This window comes from Xylocopa sonorina, chromosome 2, assembly GCF_050948175.1.
Source record: "Xylocopa sonorina isolate GNS202 chromosome 2, iyXylSono1_principal, whole genome shotgun sequence".
Taxonomy (NCBI): Eukaryota; Metazoa; Arthropoda; class Insecta; order Hymenoptera; family Apidae; genus Xylocopa; species Xylocopa sonorina.
Window position 1 is genome coordinate 8,969,646 of NC_135194.1, and position 17,638 is coordinate 8,987,283.

The window sequence follows — 17,638 nt, forward strand, 5'->3', positions numbered from 1 at the left end:
TTCAAAAAATTACTTTATATGTTAAAAAATGATATTTTCTTGTAAAAGTATAATCGATCGATAAATTTGACAGTTCTATGCGATAGAATTTGTTGCAAACGTTTGCGTCTTCTCACGGACAGCTGATCACGTTTCACTATAATGAGTTACGCCACACAACCGTACTCCTACCCTTGACTCATATGCATTTATGGTATCATCAATGACGCATTCAGTTTCGAATCTCATTCTATTTAAAAACCATGCTACTAGGCTGTGACGACTCCAATGTCCGTATTAATATTCCAAAGCATATTTTTCAATTTGTTTAGTGTAAGTTTAGTGAATTTAATAATCTGTGTATTTTTAATGTTGGAGGAATAGAGTGTAATGAAAATTTAATGGCGATAAGGTATAAAAATAAAAAAAATGCAACTTTAACAATACGAACGCTAATAAGTAACAAACCCTGGTAAACGAAGCGTATAATTCTCAAGCAATCGATACTTATTTGATGTACAATGCTTATTATGTATTTATGTTACACTCATTGCCTGTATACTCAATCAATCGGTTGTAATCAAGAAAACCGGTTGATCGTGCAGCTGTGCTGGACCACAGCCATGTTTTAAGTCCCGCATCAAACACCTAAAACCAGTTTGGGACATCACCTCGATAATATTTATAGGTATGTGGAATGATAATTTTGTCCTTAACGGTAAAATCTCCTTATCGAGCCTTACGCTCACACTTAGATTTATGCAGATTAGATCATCTCGCATTTACATTTCTAGTCTTTTTTCCTATCATTTTTTATGTTTAATTTTACGCACGATTTCAAACTGGATTTAAACTGGATACTAACTCGAAATAACTTTCATTTAAATTTTAAATGAACGAAAATGAACCGTGAGGGGTCTTGCGCAAGGTATTACTTCGATTGCTTTTATCTTATTTCGCGATGGGAACAGTAATAAATTGCGCAAAGTTTGTAATTAATAAAATTTGTACATAATATTCTGATTTAAATTAACGTGGACACTTTCGAATTCAGATAGTCATTGGCACTATTTAATATTTAAAATCAATGTTCACTGACATGAAAGAAGATGGAGAAACTTATTATCTAGGTTGTCATTGTAGAAAGAGTACAGATTGATAGTTTTTCATTTTTCATTTTGTTACGTTCATTTCGTTTTTATGGTACTTTCATGTTGCGAGTATGCTTTTGTGTTGAACAGCCTTTGTTGCTGGACCGCATAAAGGAAATATTTCTTCAACAATAGGAAGCAAATTACAGAAAACTGTCTGCATGTCCACGAATGGTGACCGACGAAAGTGGACACATGTTTCCTCATTTTTTTATATCAATACTATGGAGAAAAAATTTTACCAACGCGTATCTTCCTATTTTCCTGTACTTTATAAGAATTATATTAGATGATAAAAATTGTTTAGATTTTAATGGCTTACGTAATTCTATTGAGAATTTTATTGATAGATGATTAATCATACTGATAGACAATTAATCTGTAAACTTATCTACTTTTAAAAATGAATTCTTTCCAAATTATCTTATCGAATTAATCCGTTTTTTGTATTCCCTTTTTAAACGGAAATCACTATTCTCATAAGCTGGAATTTACACTAATGAAGCTTGAATTGTGTAGCATTTTTGGTATTAAGTTTAAACACGAATTTGGTTGGTAACAGAGTCAAATTTGAAAAAAAAGGAATCATCCACATAGGAAACTCATGTAACGAAATAGAGTAAGAAAACATTGACCATAGCTTCCCTTGCGTAAATGTATGTACATTACACGCACCGTCTGCCGTTATTGTTTCCCATTGTTGCGTTCTTTTTTTTCCCCGAAAGCATTGTTGGACCAAGCACTCGCGCTTCCGGTTGCGTGTTAGATTCAACCTTAACTCTGCATTTAAGCGTGTGTATCTCGATTCGATGGAATTCCTCTGTCATTTGTGCTCGTTTGTACATCGCGCTGATGTTAGAGCGATTGTTGCAAACAAAATTCAGACCTATTGATAAGTAGGAATCACTTCTAAATTGATATATATTTCTAGTTAGGTTGAGTGGTTTGAAATTAAAACAATTATTATTCGTGCTTCCTTTCGTTCGTAACAATCGTTTCTCGCGGAAATTCTTTGCGAAACTCCTTCCATTGTGGGTTTGCATAGGGATCAAATATCGAACTTGTTGCAAATGTACATTGGAAGGAGGTTTTATTTAATAATATCTTGTATAAAAAGTGGGTGAATGGGACATGGTTAGGGTGGGTCTCCATTCGCAGCAACCTCCACGTGGTGAGACCCGGGTTCTAATTATTTAATATATGGTTATTAATTGTATCATACAGTGGTACGATACATTTAAAAATTATTGAGTAAATAATTAGAAGCGAATGGCTGCCATAGGTTACTTTATTTAAATTGATTTAGAATAGTTTTAATTAAATCGATTTAGTTGCATCGATAGATAGAAGAAATATTATATTATAACTATTTGTATTATATAAGACTTGAGTTTTATTGTATATTTTACTAGTTTTAGTGCAATTTTTTGAACATTTCAGTAGTTTTATCGTAATTTATTGTATATCTCACTAGTTTTATTGCAATTTTTTGTATATTTTCCGCTTTAGAGGTAAGAGAGAGAAAGATATATAAGAAAGCTACAAGAAAGAGTGAGACAGATACACCCTTGGCGCCCATCTCTGTGAAAAGTGCTCAAACTGGTCGCACACAATTATCGACAGCGAAATGAACTACTCAAAGCTACTAACGCTATCTCTGCGGAGAGTACTGAAAGTAATTCCCGAGCACTTTCAGCGCTTCTCCAAGAGATAGGGCTAGTACTTGAGTAGTTTTACTTCGCTATCGATAATACTGAGCGATCAGTTTGAGCACTTTTCACAGAAATGGCGCCAGGGGTTTGAAAAGAGGGTCGGCATCATCTGTCTCACTCTTTTCTATAGCTTTCTTATATATCTTTCTCCTTCTTACTTCTAAAGCGGGAGATATAATTTATCTTACTCTTTCAGTTCAATTGAAATTATAGAATTTCTTTATTTAATCGACAGTACTCTAAAATTCTGTAATTGAGATGAGAGAGAGAGAGAAGCAGGGAGGAGGAAATAGAAGCGAAAACGAAATCAGGAAGGCCATAGATGTGTAATATATATTAATTTTGTTTCAGTATTCATCGACCAATCATACTACTCTAAGTGTCGGTCATCTGTTAATAAAAAAAAATTGGGGGGTTAATTTTTTTTTCCTTGGAGCCCTACAGGGGTGAGGAGATCTTGAAGTTGGGCTGGTGTGCAGAGAGTATTGGGTCTCTTGTGTGACAGAGATGGCTCACATACGGACACTGCAGAGTTGCAGTACCCTCTATTTCCATTCTTACATATTGTGGATGAAATTAAATCTGACGAGTCTTCTTTTCTTGAATTTTTCCCTCCTACTTGTGCAATGTATACTTCTTGAGTGTAATATTTGTAGCCATGGCCATTCCCCCGTTTGCCAAAGAAGGTAAAAAAACTATCTTTCTCTATGGAATTATCGACTTCTCAGTTCCAGATTCGTGGGGTTTCACTTCAGCATGCATACCTACATGAAGCTACATACGGAGGCTGTCAGGGAGAGCCAATACTCTCTCCAAGACTCCACTCCTCACTCCTGTAGAGCTCCAAGGAAAAAAAGTTACCTCCCTAATTTTTTTATGCGATACGATGACCAACACTTAGGGTAGTATGATTGATCGTGAAAAATTTTCTTTGAAAAGCCGCCTTTAGGGTTAAAAATGAAATTAATCCTTTGTGGGTCAAAATGCATTTTTTTCTTGTTTCATCTGTTTTATAATTGTGAACCTTCTTCCTTCACGTTTACTTGTGCCTTACTGACAGGTCAGTGGCATTAATCCAGTAGCTAAAATGGCACCTGATACTTCTGCATGCTGGCACGCATAAGATCCTTTCTCTTCAATGGAATAAGATTAAAGTACAAATCAATAATAATTTTCAGAGGAAGAGGAAGGAGTTCGCTTTTAATCCTTTGTGCACTGAGTTGTACTTGTGCGATGTTGAGCGTGTGGGCATATTCGCGTCCACAGCCCAGATTGAATGGTTGTGTGAGAACCCGTATGTACGTTCATAGCGCTTAGAGGCTACTTGTATTTACAAATCACGGCGTACGGCACGCACGTACAGCCGTTCGTACACTCCCGTGTATCCTGGATCGTTGTCTTTTTGCAATCTGTTTAATGATCCTCGCATAACTCTCGCAGCAAAACGGCCGGCAGCGAACGCAGAATTTCCTCTCCATTAGGGGGGGAAAAAAATTGTCCGCAGCCTTGGCAAACGTGGCAACTAACATTTCCGAACTTTCTCACTGTCCCGCGTTATCTCCTTTGTTGGTAATTGTTAAATTATTATGCTAAACCCTAGCCGCGGTAAACGTATTGCACTTAAACGTGTACGAGAGCTCAGTGGGACCGTGGCGTGCGAGATTTAAATATTTCACGAAGGGTTGAATTGTAGCTTTTTCTGAGAAATGGTGATGTTGCGTACATATATAGTCGCTCATCAAAGTATATGCGTATATCCTTGAAATTTCATGTAATAAAAGGAGAGACGGAAAAATGTCGAACATTTTATAAGTATAAACGACAAATTCACCCCTGCTGCAAAATCTTCGATCAACAAATAATTGATCAAAGCATACTCCACCCACGCAAGTGTGTTCAAATATAATTGTTCAAGATTAAAGTTAGACTTCTGTTTTTTATTAAAAGTACACTAAAACGTCGTAGTTATTATACAGAAAAGTAACGCTTCGACGTAAAAATTGTACGTTAAAATATGAAGTAGTAATATCGTATTGAAGACACGTGTTCTTAGGCGTTTCCTTGTTTGCTCGTACGGCCAAAAGAATTTGCATAATCACGTGTACGGCATTACAATTCGTCGGTAGGGAAAGGGAGAGGCATACCATCGACCTTGTAGACGCGTACGCGTACGATAGGGCCATCAGAAGAGGCGTTGGACGAAGGGAACGGCAGGGAATTGGAAAACGGACGTCTGACTGAATCTGTACAGAACACACTCCTGTATGCATGCGGCCGTTTCACCTAGGATGTAGCCCACCGGAAATTTGCAATTAGTTGCATTCCTTGCAGGGTCAACTGGTCTAGGGATGCCTTCATTTGCGTGATTGTTAATTGCTCCCCTTCTATTCGACCCCCCACTTGCCAAATGAAAATCGAATTTTCACTCTGCCGCCAATTGGCTTCGATTCGACGGCTAAGTGGATTTTAATTGTGAGTCTTTGGTCGATGCCAAGGGATAATTAGAAAATATTACGACCACAGTTTACATGTGTACGAAGAATTCCTTGTTGCGTTAAAGCGTCATTAGACTCTGACGCAGATCGGTTTCATTCGTTGGTTGGATTTCTTATTTGTTTGTTAAAGTCAAGATTATATAGGTTCAAGTAAAGATTGCACAGGTTTCACTTTATTCGTCGATTTCTTCTATTCGACCAGCAAAATGTAATTTAATTGAAAGGCCCGCATGAATTCAATCGAGGAATCTAGTTTTCCCTCTGATTTGGAAAGTTGTCGAAGTGGGACATTTATACCTGCTCCAATAACAACCTTGCCAATTGGATGGGGTAATGGCAATTAAATGTCAACAATCGCAAGTAGCATTTCCAGTACTTATCACTCTGAAAAGTCGCGATTCTAAATATTTCAATAACGTATTTAATCCAATTAAAAGTTAACCAAATGGAGAAGTTACAGATCAAAGAATTATTCGAAAGCTATTCTAATTTCTTGACTACGTATCTTATGATGGATATACATTATTATGTTACAGTTTAAATGCATGTAATTTAGAAATTAATATAGGAATGTACATCATTAGTACCACAACACACCAAAAACCAAACAACCTTAACCCAATCCGTTCTTCGTGTTACATATTAATAATTAAGTTTAAATATATACACAGGAACACATTTAAAAACCATACATATCTTGTACGAAATTTTTCGAACGTCCTTTAATAATACGCAAATGTAAACAAATTTCAAGGTACTCGAAAGCGGAACACCAGCAGTGGCTGTTATCAGCGGGTTCCCGGAGGCGCACCGCGTTTCACCGTACGATAACAGCGGGCTGCGTATTATGTTATGTATACCTGAGCGCCACGAACAGCCAATGAAAGAGCCGCTTAGGCGTCGACCATCTTGCGCGGCTCCGCTTTCGAGTTCGGAGTCGCGTGGCGGCGACGTTCGGCTTGCAGTGTACGCCGACTGCCGAGCCGTGACTGACTCTCTGTGCCTCGTGGCCCCTGTGGCTTTCCATTGTGACCAGCACGTCCGCTTTTCGCGTGTCTCTCCCTTTTTCACGGGCAACGGGGAAACAGAAATATACCTGCGATCGTCCAGCGTTCCACGCGAGCTTACCTTCTCGTCTCGTTTCGCGCAACGCGATCGCAAAGTTACTGTCAAAAAGTGAAGAGCCGTCGAGGAGCTACGCAAAACAGCGCGTTGTGTTTACGTTCTGGTTTATTTCGCAGCTGCTTTTACTGGGAACTGACCGCGTGATCGTTGCTCGGGAAATTCACGGGACGACTGTGTTTACCGTTTCATCGAGGCTTGTTCGACAGTCGGTTTTAGCGCGACCTGGAGTACGGAACGCGTAGACGTTGCGAGTTCCTTTGCGAGGATGAATCGCGTTTAAGAAGAAGCTGCGAATCCCGTGGTTTTCTCGCGTGTCACGCGTTTCTCGTACCGTTCACGCTGTTATTACCTGTGGACTGGTTTTTTGGAGCCGATAGACGCTGCACGAAGCGCCTTGGAGATCGTGGAGAAGATTGGGGTGCATCGTTGGTCCAAACGCTGTCTTGAATAAAGGTATTTATTGTGGTTTTCGTTTTATTTACTGTGCTTCGAACGATGGTTCGATAAGTCGTACGTGAATTGTGGATGTTTATAGAAATTCCTATTTTTGCTTAGAGAAGTAATAATAATAGCTTTTAAGTACCGTAATGTGTACTTTATTTTAGGTTCTTTCGATGTTTTTGTATGTTATTGTAATCTACATTTCTTCCACATTCATACTTCACACAAGTGTATACACATCTACAGTTTACTTGGAAATGTTGATATTTTATAAATAGAATAGCCTGCGTATTATTACACGAAACATATACTCAAATGATGTGTTCATTCAAGTTTATAACTGTACTTTGAATCGATCACAGTTTCACACTCTAATTGCACATTTTTATTCCTACGAAATTTGGAGAACTTATAGTTGATTCTGTTACGGCTCCAAAAAGTATTCTTAATCTTTTGCATTTATTTGATTTATTTTATAATATATTGTGGTATATATAAAATTTTCTATCTTTAATACCTCTTTCATATGATTACAAAAACTTTCTGCTGTGAAAATAAAATGTGAAACTCGCTTTAAAGCTCCTGTGTTAAAACATATAGGCTCGTTGTGTATTCTATTGATAGCGATTCCGCAACGACCAACGAAAATGGACGTTAATTATTTAAATTCGATAATTACTAAGTTACAAAAATACCTCGTGAACCATCGTACAAATACATTTCGTGGACACTGTGTGTTTGAATAATTCGGCCTTATCAGTGCCACGTTTCGATCGTGAAATCGAATTCACAAAAAAGTTCCAAGAACTGACACCGTCTAGTTGGACGTTTCTGTATCGTTAATTAACACGGAACGATACGCGCGGAATTGCGTCACGGATCGTTTGCAAATTACGCGAGGATTCCGCGTTGACGAACGACCTTCGTTACGTTACACGCGTGGCACTGACATCTTCGCGATGAAGAAAGCGTGCCACGCAGTTGCGTCTAGCATTTGGTGCACCGGGACGGTCTTATTCGATTCAACCTTGCACTTTCGCCAAGGTATTCTGAATCGGCTGTTTGTCGCGTCTCTTGCGCAGCGACAGCTTGATAATCACGTTTTTCTGTGAGTGTTTTGTCGATAGTAATCTTGACATTGTTCTATCAGCGTCATTCGTGTACCGATTGGTTCACTGAACTCTATGTACGTCTTTCAGTGCGTATAATCAGTCATGAATCGTACAAGTAGGAACATTATGGTATAGTTTCAGAATCGACTATCTATCCATTTATTATTGATTTTACGATTATTTCATTTCACTTCTCGTTTCATGTTTTTCAATCACTCTGAACGAGGAATCGTCTTTAATTGAGATGTTAGGCTCTGTAATTGGCGAATTGTTTCGACGCATGTTATGTCTACTCGTTCGTTAAGAATACGCGTGTAGAATGAAAGTTTTGACGAGCTTGGTCAAACAGAAACGGAGTCTCGTAAAGGATTTATGTGCCTGGAGAGAGTGCCATTGGTCCACGCACTGTAATTAATAGCTCGATTAACTCCGTTTCTTATTAAGCAATTTTTTCGTGGCCATACCTACACGGTGACGCACTAATGACAACTTTTTACTTGTGTAATGCAGGAGAACTGGCAAGAAGTTATATCGCCACGTTTAATAAAAGTATTATATAACTCTGTGTGACGTAGAAAAGACTGTTGAGTAAGGGTAACTGACGACAATCGTGTCGCTGGACGCCAGCGTTTTGTTAACGTTTTACTCTATTGTTAAATGGCGAATTTCGTCAGCGACGAATTCCAAAAGGCCCACACGTTATTGTCTCTACGCGAGAACAATGAACCATTTACCATGTTCGACGCTGGATTTTTTCTGTCGCGTGTGCGTACAAGACGCGAGAGGGAAAAAAACCTCCTTTATCTGCTCACGATGCATCTGTTTATATATTCTACGATGCACACCGGTGTGTACGAGTGAATCAGAACGATAATGACCCGCCCAACTTATCCTCGAGCAAACGAAAGTCCGCGAGATAGTTATCAGGAATAGATACGCGAATTTTTGACATTCCACAACCGGAATTCGATCAGAAATCTCTCTGCGTGTCTACATACGTTTTATCACAGAGCTTACATATATTATTTATGACAGTCAGACTGCTGACATTTATGCTAATTCATGTTTAATAATGTACTTTTCCAAACAAATAGAATCTTTCTTTAATATAGTCATTAGAGTGGATGTTATCATGGTAAAGTCTGATTTTATATCTAAATTATATAAGAAAGTAATTTCATATAGTGCTTAACGATATCATCAGGACAGATCGATCAATCTTGTTAATTAAATAGTACGATACAAATGTAAAAACTTCGCACCGCACTCCGTTACAGTTTAATTCCTTTCACTGTCGCCATTTTTCTTCGCAGTGGTTACTCTCCCTTTTCTTCTCCGTTCCATGTTCCTCCCCCTCGAATTTCGTTCGCGGTATATTAATCATTTTAATATTCGCGTATCATTTTCACCACCATTACCCTTTACTTGTTTCTCGCTCTGGATTCAATTTTCTTCGCGTTCTATCGTTTTACCACCACTGATTCTAGCTTCTTCGATGTCTGTACTCCCCCATCTTCTCGTAACGAACGCAGCCATGAATATTTATGCATCCATCGCGTTTTCGTTATTTTTTTGTGTTCGTTCGAATAAAAAATGATTTGGTCCCTCTGAGGTCACCCCAGAAAATAGATCGTACGAAACATTATCATTTCGTCCACTCGACCGATCAATTACGCATACTCTGCATGAATTATATTTTTTAGCTTCTCATCAAGCTTATCGGAATTAAGTGTTTACTGTTTAATTGCGTAGCAAGATTAGTCGAGTAAGCTGCGTCTCTAGCAGATAAGTTGAACGGAAGTTGTGCGATAGAATTCGTAGAAAATACCGATAGAGTAGATTTCCCGTAATTGTTAACGGTTAACAATAAAATAAAAATACGAATCGTAGTGAAATCTTCATGTACGCACGCACAGGGGCTGTGGAAATTTATGGGCAACGGGTGCCGAGTATTTTTTCATACTGAGCATATATGTAGAGTGTATTTCACTGCAGACATTCCTCCTTGAGCAGCGTTTAATTATTAAATACCAAGGATAACAGCTGGTCCGTTTATTTCCTTGAGAACTATTTTGATTTCGATTACGATAAGTTTGTATTTTTTATGCAGAGACGTGAAATGTTGTCTTCATTATGTTAAGTGCTTTGGGCGTAGATTAAGTATCTCAGATGCATCATTCATTTATTTCGTAAAATTAGCGAAACAATTTCTGTTAAAGTAAAGGTAGTGGCTGACGAACATCTGACCATTCGAATGATACTGCGAAAAAGTGTTAATATTCTGTATGCAAGATGTTGCACTACATCTAGAAGAAATCTTAAGGGTCGAATCTAGCGAAACGTACGAACGTTCTAAATTCCAACAGTGGAATAAAAAATGAAATATCGTTGACGAAAGTGGTAAATCAGAAGTGCAATCAAATCACCGGAACATCAACACCGTGAAATATGAAAAGGATTATACGGCACGTTTGAAGTCCGCGCGTGTTTAAGAATAGTTACCCGTACGTTTCGGGGCCAGATTTATTTCAGTACTTTTTCACGCGGTATAATTATCGCCAGGCTTATCTTTTAAAAAAATAATTTAACTGTAACGAAAACTACCTATAAACTTTCTACGAAAATATTCCAAGAATCTGCCACTTTTCACTTTCTTTCTCTCTACGCGTCACGGAATAACAAGTGGTTTTCGATCGATAGTCGAATAGCAGATACGTTCGTCGCTCTCGAACAATTTCGTTACAGTGGCGCGACGAAACGATCCACGGATCATCGAAACGAAGTTCCGTTCGAGTAACATTTAATTCGAACGACGCTCGAGACTGGCTGGCTCGCGAACAACTCTGCACAAAGGGGTTTACACGTAGCGTCTACGGCACAGTCGTGTTTAAATAGTCGAGGTAACTAGGCCCGTCCGTTCTACTTTCCAAACAGGGCTCTGACTCAACGGCGAGATTGTTTTGGGCAAAGAATCCGCGCGGGGTCTCCAACGGCGTTCACCCCGACTTTGTCGAGGCGCCCCGGACTCCCTTCGTTCCGAGACGCCCACCCACGCATCGCCTCCGGCTGCTGGTGCATACAGGGTGTCGTGAAAGTCCATCGATTGCTGGGCGAGCCAAGCTTTGTGGAAGACAGAACCTACGAACTGTGCTTCTATGGTACTGTGTACGCATGGGATACGTCTGGGGCGATTTTAATACGCGATATTATTCAGCCGCCTTCGAGCCATCGCGCAGAATACTCCTCGCACCCCATTCACGCCCCTTTCTTGAACCACGTATGCACACCGATGAAAGGGCGGCTGGTTTTGTATAATTGAACCACCGTATAATCACTGGTTGTCTAATGAGAGATTTCATTTTCATCTGTTATTATTTTTGGAGTTCATCAATGGGATATAGGGTGAGCTTTAGGGATCGTATTCAGTTGTTTGTTACTTGGCAATTTCTTGACACTCTTCGTTACGTTCTTTGATATTTCGTTTTCAATGTTGAACTTCCTTCGATCGTGGTCAGGCTTATTTCTTTGGTTCGCGCAAAAGCGGAGAACCGCGCTCCTCGATATCCGTACACACAGCTGAGACGCGAACACGGTTCTTCAGCTACTCTCGTACACGCGGACTATTCACTCGTTTATCCCGTCTGGTTTCCACCGAGTGGCTCGTACGGACCTCTTCACGGTGGAGTTCAACAGGACGTGGGCATTTCGCGATTCAATTCAGAACGCCCTCGTGTACCACGGGCTTCCTACTGGCCCGCGAGACATCCGCGATTTATGATCCTTCCGTGCTTTGAAAGGAAAATCAACGTTTCGGTTCGAAGCATCGCCGTTTCGATCGTCGCTATTTCTGGGCGTCAAAACGACCGTTTCGCTACGTGCCCGTCGATATTTCGCCGTCGCGTATCGCGAGACGTGAATCCTGCGCCGGAGGAGGAAGAAACGATCGAGCCTTCGGGCGATGCTTTTTTCTCATTCCCCGCCTGGCGATCGCGATACGATAGTCGAAATATTCTGATGTCAGACGATCTCCAGATTGAAACGGATTTCGCAAATTCCGCTTCACGCCAATTAATTACAGCCTGCGCAACGTGTTCGCGGTAGGATTAAGTAACGTGCTAATATTTATCGATAATTTTGAAGGATTTTAGGAGCTTGCACTTGAGAAAATATTTCCTTATGATATGAACATCACGAGATGCTAGCATAACAGCGTCAGCATACAAACACCGAGCGAAATGAATTACGACATGGGGGTGTACGCGGTGGCTTTGTAGCGTGAGCGTGTTTGATGCGAGCTATGATCTCTCGCGAAAAAGCTTTGCGATGGAAATTAAAACTCGTTTTTTTTCAACTGAATATTTTTCGCTCATTTTACTCATTCGCGCGCGATCGTAAATTCTCGTTTAGATTTTTTCTATTCGTCGCAGAGGGACCTTGCTACCGCGATTTGTAATACACGGCGAAATTACAGAATCGAGGGGGGGTGACAAAAGGTCGCTGGAAAGGAGGCCGTAAAAGTTTACGCGACAACGAAATACGCGTTCCATTTCACGGGAATAAAACGTGGGATGGAAAATAAATTCGACGCGGAGTGCGCGGGACGCATTCTGTATCGCGGGAACTTTTCAACATTCTCGCGCTGTAAAAACAAAAAAAAAAGCTCGACAAAGATGCGAGTGTTTCGATACCCTCGAGGCTCTCTCGACGCGATTGTAATCGACACGGTGGCCGATGCTTTTTCCGTCGACGGTCGTGAATGAAGTTTCTATGCGTATGCGTTTCACTAACTCGCCCGTTTCATTCACACGCGGACGTAACGCGTTTAACTCGCCTCGCCTCTCGTATCGATGCGCCATTTGTTTTCTGCCATCGTCGTGCGTGCACGCGGCTCGCGTTGCTTTTTTTCACCCATGATTCTCTGCGAAATTGAAACATAGACGTGTATAACAGTTGCTGTTTCGCGTGGAATTTGAATTTTGGTTACGAAGCTTCGAACGTTCATGGTGCTTCACTCTCGCTGTGAAAGGGTTGGAGTGAATTTGTATTTGGATATTTTATTGATAGTTACATAAAATTTGCAGCTATTCGATAGTAATCATACTTTTCATCGAATTTCTACAACCAAAGTAATCGCAGCAAAACGCTATCAGTAAATAGCTCAGTGTCGCTGGGGAAAGTTAAGCACTGGCCTATATTACGAAGTGTAACTTTCTTTGTGTCGAGTGTCTCACGCTATGAAGAACTCTTTCCCCTGTCTTCTCTCATTATGCGCTTTGTAGCATACTCGCAAATATATCAACCGTGAGATTGTACAGTACCCAGCGAAATTAGCTGTTAGTGGAATTCTTTAAACAGCGACTCCTTTTTCGGTGTTGCACGGATCCGTGTATTTTTCTTTCTCTTCGAGGCGAAGATAAACTTCGAACAATGCGACCAATTCGAATGGAACGCGTTCCTTTTCGCTTTGTTTCGAGTGCACGATCTATCCAAATCGAGAGGACGCTCATGGAACAATCGAACGAAACGTCGATCGGCACACTCGCTATTCATAAGCAGATTTCGACATTTTGCAAGGCCATTCTTGCTGGACACGTTTATCGTTGAACGCTGAAGGGATAAAGAGCTTTGTTCCGCGCTGCTTTTTGTCGTACTTGGCCCACCGTTGATTGCGAACGTTCGTGTCTACTTCTTTCGTTATCTTTGGTTAATGCAAACCTTCGCCAATGGAATTTTTTCAGACAACTCGAAAAGAATCACATTGAATAACAAAGCCTCGATTGCTTGTACAAGAAATCAGAAATGTTTTTAATTTAATCGTCGTACACCTTGGTTACGCAGATACATAATCCAGTTTAAACTGATCCATATCTCTTAAGTCTCGTTTCTTTATCTATCGAAATATCTGACCATGACTTATTAATCTTGAGTGCACTATTCTTATCGACATAGATTTTTCCTTTCACTGTCAGCTGTAATTAAAACTCAGCGCACGAGATCTCGAGATAGACAGGCGAAGCTTAATTCGTATGCGATTAAGTCAGGCGTTATAAACACACGATTGTAGCGTTTAGAAGGATTAAGGATTTCGTCTGGCGAAATAAATAACGATTGGCCTTCAGAAACGGCGCGACGTCGATCGTGTAAGGGCATCAAGTTGACCGAAAGACCGCGCCGGAAGTCCCGTCTGGTAGGGTGGCTTTCCGCTCCACTGATTTCCTGTTTCCTCGAGGTCTTCTTTTTCTCCAGCGACACGTACGACCATGCATCTCCTTTAGTCGGTACCTTTCCTCGCCACAACCGATAATCGTGTATTTTCCGCACACAGAGGGCCGCGCACACGCGCGCAAAGTCCTTGCCCGGACGCTGCCGCGGAATCGCTAAAGCTTGGAATGGGAAACCGCGTTGTGAGAGGAATCCGTAATCGCCCGGTGGAAAGAAGGTGAATCGCGTGGCTATGAAATCGGATTTATCCTCGATTTGACAAACGACGTCCTGTTTTCGCGAGGACTTACCGCGTTCCGCTTAATTGAATTTAAGGATAGCTGGTTACTGGATGAATTTCTGCCCTTTTTTCCCCTTCCTTTTTCATTGGCGAGCTGTTACGCGGTATGAGTAATGTTCGAGAAGAAGCTTAGTGGGAGCTGTGCGAGGTTCTTAAGATTTTCATGGAGCGTACAGTTTTTCTACTGGAACGAAATGGCTACCTTTTACGCTCTGCGATAGAGCGTAATCCTACGCTTTTTTTTTTACCTACGTCAAATTGCAGCTTGTTATGCCGGCTGAGTAAGCGTCCCTTTTTATTAATAAATTCTTCCTGCTATTCCAGGGGATTAAACCCACATAGAATTCCGGGTCCAGCTAAACGAGTATTACGAAATTTCTTTGAAATGGTATCACTTTGTAACTGCCGTTCCTTCTCAGTCGGACTATCTGTATTCCTCGTATTCGGATTGCACGCGTAATCCACCGACGGAAAACAGAGATATTTCCATATAAAAATCGCTGTCGAGCTTTCACGAGGGCGAAATTCATTTTTTTCGTTTCTAAAAAGCAACGACAGCTTGGCGACTCGCGGTGGGCGCGAAAAGTGTTCGCCTTTGCAACAAAGTGCGACGCGGAACGGTCGAGGCCAGCCGCGCGATGTGGAACACTCTCAGGCGTGTCGGATCGCCGTTTTAAAAAACGTGCAACGTGTTAGTTTTCGACGTGTCGCTATCGTAACTGGCGAACAATCGAACCGTTCGAAGCGATAGCGAGCGGTGCCGGTCAGCAGATTATGGCTGGTGCTCGCGGGTAATTTTTCCTCCGCCGCCCTGGCGGATACAAAGCGCGCGTACTCGTACCGCGTCGAACACACGCGTGCTCGCACGTAAGCGTGCGGCTGGCTCTCCTCCCGACGACTTATGCACTCGACAGACGTGCCCAAAGGGAAGCGAATTTGCATACAGAGAGCGCAATGAATTCGCGACTTTGCGACTGCGACACCCAGCATCCTCCGCTTCGAACGTGTATTGCAAATTTCGTTCGCCCCTGCTGATCTCCTAACGCAATGGACGGAAGATGTCTCTCTGAATCGACGCGTATCGCTAGCTCGTCGAATATATCTTGGTACTACTAGTTTGTGAAAACTTGGGTGTATCGAATTGGGGTTATTCGTTATCCTTTAAACCCTGACCAACTGTTAGTTGAAATTGAACATTTGTTAAGTTTTTCTTCTTTTTTTCTTAAGTATTCAGTAAAATTGGTGAAAATTTGGTTAGTAATATCGTTGACATACTTTCTTTGCCTCATCGCTCTCAGAATTGATTTTTACATTAGCAGTTAACTCCGATTTCGCGTCGATATTCGTCATCGATACTAATATTCCTGTTCGTTTCTTTTAATTCGATCGAAACACAAGGTCTTATTGAATGTAACTCGATTTCAAGAGCAGAGGTGGATTTACGCTTGTTGCGTTATGAACATCATCTCGCTGAACGCTTTTCAGGTCCAACTTCGGTCACAAAGCGTGTCTTTCATGTTTGAGTGCAGCACTTTGAGCTTTTGAGTAATTCATACCCTTATGGCGCACTGTGTACTATAAATAAACTTTTTTGATGTCAGTCTTGGTCGGAGTGGATGGTAGATACAAAACGTCATCTTTGTGCGAGAATAAATTCCCATTCTCAAAACTCATCGTGTTTTTTTTATTTACATTATCGCTGCATTATTATTCGCGTTACACAGATTGGATAATTGTTTCGCTGTCGGTTCTCGTCGAAGCTTCTTTCTCCTGGGACTTTCTGTATTTGTACTTGAGAATTTCCTGCAATTAAGAAGAATTTCAAATTTCTGTAATCCTATGTGTCACAAATTAATTCTGAATACGTTCGAGGGACGAACCTGTACGACTTCGTGAAAGTCATGCGATAATAGAATATAAACGAGTGAGAAAACGGTGGGGAACGTCTTGGCTATGAAATAGAGCGCTTCCCTCATCTTGTCCGTGCAGCACGATGCCTTTGGCTCAATGAAATTGATCGCCCTGGCCAGCCGATACGGCATTCGAATCGAGTAGAAAGCAATTGCCATGGTTACTGGAAAAATTTCGTCACACAATAACGTCGCTCGTGAATATAAAGGGAATTAATTCACGCTGAATGAACTTTATTCATCGCTGGATCGTGTAATTACTAGGCGACTCTCAGACAATTCACTTACTCAGCATAAGATAATGCCTCAGCTCTTTCGTCCGCCACGATCCCTCGATCGCTCTCAGTATCATCAGTTCGTAAATGATCAAACTGTCCAGAGCGAGGGATATGATAAACGGCATGACGATAAACATGATCGTGTTCCATACGTAAATGTCCGCCATGTCGCCTTCGAAAAAATCGTATATGTGCAGACCAATAGCCAGCGATACAGTACTCGCTGACCAGATCAGTATGATCCCCTTCACGGTTGTGAACCTTTTCAGCAGCGTGTGTCCGAAAGACAGCTGATCTTGGAAGATGTTGATGTACAGGACGAATTTCAGAATCGGGATCGTGATTACGGATACGTCGAAGCTGATCAGACAGATGTAGTCCATGTTCAGTTTCATGTTTATATCGAAGAACCATCTGAGCACTTGGTCCAGGGGCTCGAGTAGAATCAGCATGTTCGAGCAAGCCAGACTGACGATGTACAGATTAAACGACGTTCTCATGGAGGATTTAGAAACGATCACCGATATGATCGAGAGATTGAGCGTGGTCCCCAAAATCAGTAGAAGCAGGTTTATTACCCTTGTATCGGCTAACGGAATGCTCGACACGATTATGTTGATTTTAGTGGGATTCGTCTTGTGAGATTCGTGTCTGGGTGTTACCGTGGGAATGATAGGGAACGAAACCTCCATGTTGTCCAAGAACGCAGCTTCGAGTTCTGAAACAGCAGATCCGCTCGCTCGTTCGATGTTTGCACGTTAAATTTGCATTTTACACACGGCGTTTGTCTTCTTGAAGCTTTAATTTGGCTCGGTTAGCGCCTGATCAGCGTCATTACGTCCCTGCTCGAAGATCGACAGATATTTCCGGTTGCACCACTCGCGAGACACGCTAATTCCGATTAACACTGGGTACGAAGGGACGGACGGTCGC

At 41.2% G+C, this 17,638-nt stretch overlaps 2 protein-coding genes across 3 annotated transcripts in view; one reads left to right on the top strand and one right to left on the bottom strand.

Moving 5' to 3' along the window:
- Positions 1–6,481: 6,481 nt before the first annotated feature.
- Ec (ubiquitin specific peptidase echinus) overlaps positions 6,482–17,638 on the top strand; it is an 86,088-nt gene continuing 74,931 nt past the window's right edge. For both annotated transcript variants that reach the window (XM_076910379.1, XM_076910380.1), the window contains exon 1: positions 6,482–6,915. The gene's annotated coding sequence lies outside the window, so the exon portion shown is untranslated. The remainder of the gene's footprint in view (positions 6,916–17,638) is intronic.
- On the bottom strand, positions 16,234–17,397 carry LOC143433272 (uncharacterized). The gene is made up of 3 exons (XM_076910558.1): positions 16,716–17,397; positions 16,398–16,591; positions 16,234–16,320 (listed from the first exon to the last, which is right to left on the bottom strand). The coding sequence occupies exons 1-3, from the start codon at positions 17,395–17,397 to the stop codon at positions 16,234–16,236; spliced, it is 963 nt and encodes a 320-aa protein (XP_076766673.1).

Bases quoted from the DNA above. Each gene is read 5' to 3' on its own strand.
- LOC143433272 (XM_076910558.1), bottom strand. From the start codon at position 17,397: ATGGAGGTTTCGTTCCCTATCATTCCCACGGTAACACCCAGACACGAA. The intron at 16,592-16,715 runs GTAAGTGAATTG...AAATTTTTCCAG, and splicing joins GAGGCATTATCTTATGCTGA to TAACCATGGCAATTGCTTTC. The intron at 16,321-16,397 runs GTTCGTCCCTCG...TCTTAATTGCAG, and splicing joins ACTTTCACGAAGTCGTACAG to GAAATTCTCAAGTACAAATA.